The 10,328-nt window shown below is 39.2% G+C and overlaps 1 protein-coding gene across 1 annotated transcript; it reads left to right on the forward strand.

Moving 5' to 3' along the window:
• Positions 1-4,424: 4,424 nt before the first annotated feature.
• LOC148362180 (dynein light chain roadblock-type 2-like) lies at positions 4,425-9,927 on the forward strand. The gene is made up of 4 exons (XM_088339170.1): positions 4,425-4,739; positions 4,864-4,939; positions 8,796-8,963; positions 9,067-9,927. The coding sequence occupies exons 1-4, from the start codon at positions 4,737-4,739 to the stop codon at positions 9,120-9,122; spliced, it is 303 nt and encodes a 100-aa protein (XP_088195296.1). The 5' UTR covers positions 4,425-4,736; the 3' UTR covers positions 9,123-9,927.
• The last annotated feature ends 401 nt before the right edge of the window (positions 9,928-10,328 follow it).

A 10,328-nucleotide genomic window follows, 5' to 3' on the forward strand; every position in this document is an offset into this window, starting at 1 on the left:
TTGATGTTTTTCACCAGCACAGCCAGTTCGTCGGTCTTATTTGGTAGAGAGTTCACATTTATATTAGGGGCCCAAAACGTCACTAAACTCCATTTTGCTGATGACATTGCCAGACAGGCAGGAGACGATCAGGAACTCTGAGATCTGGTCAATTGCCTGGGCAAAGCATCAACCCAGTATTTGATGGAAATCGGCAATAAAGTAGTGACCATCAACCCCCAACAAGTCACCAAAAACATCACCATCAACCACCAAGAGCTTGAACCTGCCACCAAATTCTAAATATCTTAGAGCTGTCACATCAGGAGAGGGGTCAGACCCAGAACTCATGGCCAGGATAGCTCAAAACACTGCCGCACTTGTTAGACCCATCTGGAGGGACAAGAACTTAGCAGTGAAATCAAAGATCAGACTTGTGCAAGCGCTTTTTACTTCTACCGTTCTCTGTGCTTGCGAGACATGGACTTTCAGGGCAAACTGGATAGGTAGATCCCAAGCCATGGATTTGCAATCCCACAGGTATCTTCTAGGCAGTAGCTACATAGTCCATTAGACAGACGAAACGGTGAACAGCTCAACCAGAAAGACAATTAGACCCTACGAACAACTGTTTTTAACTGTGCGCAGATGAAAACCACAGTCGTCATAAGATCATCAGGACTGGCCTAGATCTTTTTGAATTCTTCTTTGTGCTTCTTAGCACTCTTTTTCGGTTACTCAACACAATGCAGCGAGATCTAGTGGTTAAATAATACACATTGTCCTTACAAATAATGCACACATCTTTCACCTAATTAAGCTGAGTGTATTTAACTAATAAACAGAGCAAGTGAAAAGTAATGATGATCCACTAGCAGATACTTCTTGCTCATATTTAGTATTATTTTTATTTTGTTTTTGAAGAAAAACAAGTTTAAATATAGTAGAATCCAAAACTGCAGGCAAAACTTTATACTGTCAATTGAGGCAAAGTATTTATTTAATCTTTAAAGAAAAAACAAGAAACTGGTGCCGGGAATAGTGTTTTAACATTTTTGATGGATGGTGTGCCTCGAGATTTTTGTTTTGAAGAGAAAGTGTGCTTTGTTTAAAAAAAGAAAAAGTCTGACGTAGATTATACTACTGAAACAGTTTCTTTTCAAATGTTCATTTGTCAATAGTCTGTAGTTTGCAATAGTCTTTGATCTGTGAAGCCCTTTGAGACTCTTTGTGATTACGGGCTATACAATTAAACATGACTTGACTACATTTAGTAAATGTGGGGCGGCAGTAGCTCAGGAGGTAGCGTGCTCGTCTTGGGATCAAGGGATCCCTGTTCGAATCCTGGCTCGTCCGTTTACATGTTAAAGTGTCCTTGGGTAAGACACTGAACCCCCAATAAGCAGGTTAGCACCTTACATGGCTGCAAGGCCGCTATTGGGAAATGTGGAGCACATTGTAAAGCGTTTTGGGAAGTCATTGACTTGAAAAATGCTATATTAATGCAGATCATTTCATTTTCATTTCATTTAAATGTCAGTCTTTATTTTTCATTTACTTGAAGACAAAAATAAAGAAAGGAAAAATCTTTGCAGATGGTTGTCATAGCTTTCCCTTTTTGTATAAAAGTGATTTTGTCTGTGCATTTTGTTCTATACATCACATTTCCCTGAAAATGTTGTATCTGTTAAATAAAAACCTCAATGCAACTGCTCATCTCTAGTGCTTGTTTTACCCATCTCATAACCCGGATGTTGAATAAACATGAGGACGAAGAAACGTCATTTCTCCTCACCCACTGAGAATAATGTATACAAGGCCGTCAGATAATATATATTTGTATGACTAACTTGGATTACTTGTATTGGTAGCAAACAAAATGTGTTACTTTTTGTGTAAAAAAATAAATGTGCATTCACATTTTATTTTTTTGCGTGATGGAACTTGTCAACCTTACTTAAAAACATAGACAAAAAAGAAAGTAGACCTAGATAGATACATTTCCTTTTTTTAGATAAATACATCATTATTAACAAAGAAAGGGGAGCCTTTTTCCCATTAAAAGGCTGAATATGATCAAAGTTTGCAAAGAAAGTACTCCTGAGACAAAAAAGGTAACTTGTTTACGTAAATCAGTCTAATAATGTAACTGAAACGTGTTACTGTCATTTACATGTTTTTTGCTAATCAGTCATAACTTCGTTTTAAGCAGGCACTGGTGCATGCTTTTATGCTACTAACAACTTACAGTGAAGAAAATAAGAATTTGAACACCCTGCTATTTTGCTATCTCTCCCCCTTAGGGTCTGAAATTTTCATCATAGGTGCATGTCCAATATGAAAGAGATAAACTAAAAAGAAAAATCCAAAAATTACAATGCATCATTTTTTAACCATTTATTTGTGTGATATAGCTACAAATAAGTCTTTGAACACCTGAGAAAATAAATGTCAATATTTGGCACAATAGCCTTTGCTTGTTATAAAAGAGGTCAAGCGTTTCCTGTAGTTTTACATCAGGTTTGCACACACTGCAGGAGGGATCGTGGTCCACAGATCTTCTTTAGATCATTCACGTTTCGGGGCTGTCGCTAAGAAACACAGAGTTTGAGCCCCCTCCAAAGATTTTCAGGAGGTGACGACTGAGTGGAGGCCACGTGAGAAGCCTTCCGGCGAGGAGGAGGTGATGTTGGCACCTGGCCCGCCCCAGGGGAGGAGTCAACACGCCCCATGGGAAAGGCCGATGCCCTGACGTATCAAAAGGAAGGAACCCGGAAAATGGAGAGGAGAAGAGACAGACAGGATCAAAAACTGATGAGAGCAAGGCTCGACAAGACTAATTAGACTAATTCGTCAAAAATTTGGCTAAATTCGATGAAATTCACTTAAGAAATAATTTAAGAAAATAAATCTGCCACCATGTGTAAAAGCCTGTCTCTTGTCAATATGTTTCTCAAAAATCAAGAAAAAAGGACGCAGTGTTAGGAGAATAAAGTTTGTGTTTGGTTAATGAGTCAGATAACTAATTCGTACAATTTGGTAAACGCTAAATTTGAATTATAGTTTTTTTCTCTAACAAACCTCATTTTAGCTCGGAGGCCAGATGGTGGAATAAAACATTCTCATGGGGGACAGTAAACTAACCAGTGTTATTTCACCTAAAGAGTAAATTTTAACACTACCCCAGTGAATATATATCAGTAATCCTTTCTCCAAATGTCCAAAAGAGTCAAATGTACACTAAGCATAGGTTCCATTGTTTATTTTTCTTAAAAAAAAATGGTAGTAATTTTATATATATTAAGTTTATCTTCTCTATTATTAACATATTTGATACTAAAATATATTTCAAAAGTAAGAGTACTTCAACATTATCGTATTAGGATTACGTTACCGATTACATTTTTCAACAGGTAATTAGTTAACTGTATCGAATTTCATTTTTAAAGCAACCCTCCCAAGGTAAATACATCAATCTTTTTTCTCCGGTATTGTGCCGACTGTGTTGTATGGTGCAGAGACTTGGAGCCTGAACGCAGATTTAAGAAGGAAATTGAATGTTTTTGCGATGAAGTGTTTGAAGACTATGTTAGGAGTAACAAGATTGGATAGATTGAGAAATGAAATTGTGAGAGACAGAACTGGAGTAGTCGTGGAACTGGGCAAGCGTGTTGATAAGAGAGTACTCGGTTGGTTTGGACACATGGAGAGGATGGATGAGGAGCGAATGTTGTAGAGGATCTACAGAGCAGAAGTCAATGGAAGGAGACCAAGAGGAAGGCCGCGATTGACGTGGATGGATGGTGTTTCAGGAAAGAGGTCTAAATCTAGTGGAAGCTCGAGCTCTTGTTGGTAATAGTAATGAGTGGAGAGGTGTTGTGAAAGGATAGTGGGATTGTGGACGCGTTCTTAAGGATGGGCTGGGCACCCGTATGATGCGGCAGGGGTAAACCAGTGAAAGCTGTCGGGCCTTGCTGTTGAACAGAAGAGTGTGTTTTGTCACCCTAACCCGAGTGACATGGCTACTTTCTTGTGCCCCGTTTCATCTGGAGGGACGAAAGCATGACCAACTTAGGTGCCGAGGTACCTAACGTGTTTGGGTGTTTGGGCAATTGGGTTGGCCATGGTCCAAAAATATTTGTGTGTGATTCTTTTGCTATTTTTTTTCCCTTTTATTTTATTTGTTATTGTATGTGTTTGTCTTGCTGTCGGTCACCCCTCTTGAGGGATATAACCATGGTAGATAGATAGATAAATTGTGCAAATCTATACAATCCAATACCAGCCAGTTACTCAAAAACGTTACAGACGTTAATAGACGACTAGTTTTATGTTGTGTTTTCTTCAAAACTGTCATGATGTTGCAGCATCACGTTTAGCGTCATCCAATCCTTTGACTTCTGTCATTACCTTGTTATGATAAATAACCTATGAGAGAAACTCAAATCAATGTTTACATTCTAGTGCAATCTTGCTTTTCGCCAGGAGAGGCCGCTAAAACAGAACTTCTAGAACGTATCCAAAGTCAACGCCATTTGTCCACGATCTAATACAAAACTCGGAAAACAACTAAGCTACCCATTATGTTCAACGTCCGGATTTGGAACATAAAAGTACAGTAAAAAATAAAAATGTCAGACTTGCCCCAGGAAACGTCACAATAGAAGTACGTGGTAATTGTGACGTCATTGACAGTATTGCCATCAAACACCGAACGCCAGTTTGCATTATCGCACCATCAGCCGGTATCCTCCAAGATGGTAAAACGTTTTTTTTTTTAAATTCACTTTTTCATTTTTTGATATTTGGAATATCAATGATTAGAAATAATTGGCTCTCCAAAGTCTTAATTATTTATTTTGTTGTTTGTAATCATGTTACCAGGCAGAAGTTGAAGAAATTCTCCAGAGAATTGAAGCCCATGGAAGTGTGACAGGAACTATTATTGCCAATTCAGAAGGTGACAAAAAAAACATGTCTGGAATTGAAAATAGGCATACTGTGAAGCAGTGCTCACTCCTTTGTAGTAGGGTTACTTTAACTTGATTGCTTTCAATTACTTTAGGCTTACTCCAATACCAAATATGCTAATAAAAGACAAAAGAAACTAAATATGAATACAATGATGACTCACAACACGTGGTAAGCTTTCTCTCCATGCTTTGATCTCTTGGATCTCCGGCAAAACTATCATAAAATGCGACAAACAAAATGAAAAGAAATCCAAACAGCTTGCCAACATCATTTTTGCCGTTCCATGTGTTCCGTTACTCCCCAAGCCTGCACAAAATTTAGTCATTTTATTCATATTTAGTAACTTTAAATTTATTCGCTTCTTAACTGGCAATTTCGAGCCCTGATTTTTGTGAGCTTGCTAGATTTTCTTGTGCGCGGAAAAGCTCTGGGCAATGCACAATTGCGCACACAGGCAGCTTAGAGGGAACATTGCGCTGGATAGATGTTCTTGTGCGCTGAGAATCTGCGGGCAGTGCGCGATTGCAGCTTAGAGGGAACATTGTCTGTGACCCTACTGAGGACAAGCGGTGAGATAATGGAGGCATGGATATTTAAGCACATAACCAATCACATGTAATCCAGTTATTATTGCCAGGCTCAGAAATCTGCCCGGAGGGTTTCACAAAAAATTCTGAAGGCCATCTCCTGTAACATCCGTCTTGGTTTAGGCCAGGGGTGTCGAACTCAATTTACCTCGGGGGCCACAGGATAGAACAAACATTCTCTCGGGGGCCGGACTAGTAGATTAGAGAGAGAGAAAGAGAAAGAAACAAGACAAAGCGAAGGAGAGAAAAAGAGGGTTGGACAAAGAAAGGGAGAGAGAAAGAGAGAGAAAGAGAGAAAAAAGAGAGAGAGAGAACGTGGAACGTGAGAAACAAGAGATAGAGACAAATAATGAGAGAGGGGGAAATAAAGAGAGAGAAAGATATCCAAAGAAAAATACAAAGAGAGAAGGAGAGAAAAAAGAAGGAGGGAGAGAATGGGAAAGCAAGAGAGAGAGAAAGAGACAAGTGAGAGAGCGGGAAAAATGAGAGAGCAAAATAAGAAAGAGAGAGCAAAATAAGCTAAAAGACAGAGAGAGAACGAGACAAAGAGAAACAAAGAAAGAGAAAAAGAGAGACACAGAAAGTGAAAGAGAGAGACAGCGAGAGAGAAAAAGGGAGAGGAAAAAAAGAGCGAGAGAGAGAGAGAGAGAGAGAGAGAGAGAGAGAGAGAGAGAGAAATACAAGTCCACCGTCTTTGTGAGAGGCACCTGGCTTTGGCAACACCAAGTGGACATATTTCAACCTGCCGCTCGTTTTTCTCTTGCGCTTCTCTGAGCGTTGTCTCGCGGGCCGGATTCAATCCCTTAGCGGGCCTGATCTGGCCCGTGGGCCGCATGTTTGACGCCCCTGGTTTAGGCAATCAGATTTAAGTTGATGTCTTAGAGCCCTTTAGAGAGCCTTGATAAACGTCACCGCTTTCATGAACTATGATTGGCTAGTAGGCGGTCAACCATCAAAGCGATCGCGCTAACAGTTGTTAGAGCTGCTCAGAGAAATAATACGGTTGTGTTGATTTAATAGCAAAATGTCAGACAACTCCGAAGCGAGCAAGCCTTCATATCTCAAAGGTCAAATCTTTAGCCCGAGCCCGCGCCCAAACATCTGAATTTTGGGCCTAGGGGCCTGAAATGTCACTCATAACGTTCTGATTGGACCAAAAAACTGCAATAATCTGTGGTCTGAGCAGCCCTTTCGGACTCCTTGGGATGAAGGGCTGTACAAATAAACATGGCTTGACTTGATTAAACTTCTCTCTCACTGATGTTTTTTTTTTTTAGTTTTCCACCCATCAATGTTCTTCTGTTTACAGTACAGTCTTGTTTAACCTAGATTTTGTTCCAAAAGACAGGCTTTATGTCATGTCCTGCACAGTTGTCATGGTGCCCAGCTGGCCCCGCCCCTTGACACCGGCTGAGATGCATTGGACTGATTGCTCTTGGAGTACTTAAGCGCGCTCCTTTGTACTGTGCGTTGCTGGAATGTTTGTTAAACTTGGTTAAATTCCGTGAGACTTCTGTTAAAACCTGTTAAATGCCTAGTTCTGTGAATCTGCCCGTATTCGATCCTGTTTTGTTTTTGGTCTGATCCGTTTGTTTGTTTTTGACAACTTGTCTTTTGTTTGGATTTCTAATCCACTCCGCGACCATCGATCCCCGGATCGAGTGTGCGCACCCTCCTCATCCTTCCCCCAATAAATTGTGAGTACGTCTATGCGAATGGGTCCTTTATTCCTGTTTCCCGCTCCGCTTTGTGACACTTTATGCGTCACTCATCCAATGTGGTGGCCAGGGTGAGAAGATTCCCTTATAATGTTGACAGCTCTGCTGTGATATTGCAAAACTTCGGACTGGGCAGAGGGCGCCAGTCATCTTCTGAGCTATGATGATTAAACTCTGTATTTCTTTCCTGTCCACTGTTATGCCCCTATCATACCCAGTGTTATCGTTTGCCCGCGTCCCTGCGTCCTAGACGCATTATTTTTGCTGGGGACGCATCGTGTCAAATCAACGTGCGTCCCCGGGACGCAACTTTTTTGACACAAAATTGTCATTATCATTTTTAACAAAGATTTACCGCACTCCAAACTTTTCGTTAGGCAGTTCAGCCATCCGCCATTGTTGTTTTGGTCTCGAGTTCGAGTGGTGTAGTCCGTCTCTTTTTAGAGAACAGGCTTTTTCGGCTCAAATCATTATAGAGCCGGCTCTCAAACGGCTCACTTGCTTTGATGCATTATATTAAGAATGATTATGTTGTATAAAGAAGTTAAGAAAAAAATTAAGTATAAAAGGAAAAAATGAAGGGCAGCATGGCAGCGCAGTGGTTAGCGCATGTGCGGCACAGTTCAAGTCATGGGAACCTCCTGCGTGGGTTCAAATCCAGCTCCAGACTTCCTGTGCGGAGTTTGTATGTTCTCCCCGTGCCTGCGTGGGTTTCCTCCGGGCACTCCGGTTTCCTCCCACATTCCAAAAACATGCATTTCAGGTGAATTGGCCGGTCCAAAAATTGGCCCTAGGTGTGAATGAGCGAGTGAGTTGTCGGTTCCCGTGTGCCCTGCGATTGCCTGGCAACCAGTTCAGGGTGTCCCCTGCCCACTGCCCGGAGATGGCTGGGATGGGCTCCAGCCCCCCGCGACCCTAATGAGGATAAGCGGTACGGCTAATGAGATGATATGAGATGAGGAGAAAATGAAAAAAGACAGGTTACCGGTGATCCCTTTTAATCAGTATATTACCAACAATAATGTAAAATGAATTAATAATTTGAATAAGAAAACGTATTATTCTACTTAATTATATTTGCATTTATTTTTTTCTTCTACAGTGAACCTCCAAGCGACTTCATTTTTTAACTTTTTTATAATAAACCTCATTCATGTCGAGCAACTCAGCGTCTCACAACAAAATGTTCATTAACAATATACATGATATAAGGAAACACATGTACAATATAACATGTTAAACTACATAAATAAACATGTTTGAAAAAAAAAAAGTTTTTTTGTATTTTGTAAGGGAAAATTTGACAGTTTGTAAGGGCATGGAGCACACAAAATTTTGGGGACCCATAGATCTCTGTTGGGACCCATAGATTTTTGAGCATGCGAGTCCCCGGGACCCATCACTTTTCACCGGTAAAATGAACACTGCATACCACACAGAGATGCTGTATGCCAGAATGATATCCACTGTGACTTTGTCAAAGATGACTTCATTAATGGATGACTAAATCAACATTTTCTTTTGTTTTAAATCCAAGGTATCCCTATTCGATCGACATTCGACAACTCCAAAGCCGGCAAGTATGCAGACGTCCTTCGGCACCTCACCACCATGGCCCGGAGCACGGTCAGAGACCTTGACCCTCAAAATGATCTCGTCGTGTTGCGTATCAGCACTAAGAATCAAGAAATCATGATCGCACCAGGTATGTCCAAAATATGTGATAATAATAACTTTAAACTTTTGATTACAATTCTTTGGTGAAGTAATGTCTTTGCTGTTTATTGGAGTATTGTATTTCTTTGCAGAGAACAACTATTATCTAATACTGGTCCAGAGATTTGAGCGATACGCACGCACGTGAGAAGCATTGTTGTGTTTTACTAGCAACATGCTAGTATATTAGTGTAGGGTAGTCAAATGTGTAGCCCATGATTTTGTGTCCATGTAATCCACTGGCATTCAGTGAATTTCCCTGCAAGGATGAATAAAGTATCTATCTTTCTATCTATCTATCTATCTATCTATCTATCTATCTATCTATCTATCTATCTATCTATCTATCTATCTATCTATCTATCTATCTATCTATCTATCTATCTATCTATCTATCTATCTATCTATCTATCTATCTATCTATCTATCTATCTCTATGTACTGTATCTATCTATCTATCTATCTATCTATCTATCTCTATGTACTGTATCTATCTATCTATCTATCTATCTATCTATCTATCTATCTATCTATCTATCTATCTATCTATCTATCTATCTATCTATCTATCTATCTATCTATCTATCTATCTATCTATCTATCTATCTATCTATCTATCTATCTATCTATCTATCTATCTATCTATCTATCTATCTATCTATCTATCTCTATGTACTGTATCTATCTATCTATCTATCTATCTATCTATCTATCTATCTATCTATCTATCTATCTATCTATCTATCTATCTATCTATCTATCTATCTATCTATCTATCTATCTATCTATCTATCTATCTCTATGTACTGTATCTATCTATCTATCTATCTATCTATCTATCTATCTATCTATCTATCTATCTATCTATCTATCTATCTATCTATCTATCTATCTATCTATCTATCTATCTATCTATCTACCCACCCACCCATCTATCTATCTATCTATCTATCTATCTATCTATCTATCTATCTATCTATCTATCTATCTATCTATCTATCTATCTATCTATCTATCTATCTATCTATCTATCTATCTATCTATCTATCTATCTATCTATCTATCTATCTATCTATCTATCTATCTATCTATCTATCTATCTATCTATCTATCTATCTATCTATCTATCTATCTATCTATCTATCTATCTATCTATCTATCTATCTATCTATACCAGTTAAGTGTGAAACACATTGCAAAGCGCTTTGGGAGGTTTTCATTGACTCGAAAAGCGCAATAAAAATGCAGACCATTTCTATTTAGTAGTTATTCATTTATTTTTTTTCATTTGATTCATTTTTTGTATCCACCAATCCAGTGTTGGGCCGTCAAGAGCCTTCTCTGCTGGTCTAAA

Source organism: Urocampus carinirostris, chromosome 7 (assembly GCF_059441175.1).
Source record: "Urocampus carinirostris isolate Australia breed hairy pipefish chromosome 7, RoL_Ucar_1.0, whole genome shotgun sequence".
Classification (NCBI taxonomy): Eukaryota; Metazoa; Chordata; class Actinopteri; order Syngnathiformes; family Syngnathidae; genus Urocampus; species Urocampus carinirostris.

What these genes read in the sequence shown, in the direction of transcription:
- LOC148362180 (XM_088339170.1), top strand. An exon ending in TATTATTGCCAATTCAGAAG is followed by an intron (nt 4,940 to 8,795) that starts GTGACAAAAAAA and finishes TTTAAATCCAAG; the next exon opens with GTATCCCTATTCGATCGACA. An exon ending in AGAAATCATGATCGCACCAG is followed by an intron (nt 8,964 to 9,066) that starts GTATGTCCAAAA and finishes ATTTCTTTGCAG; the next exon opens with AGAACAACTATTATCTAATA.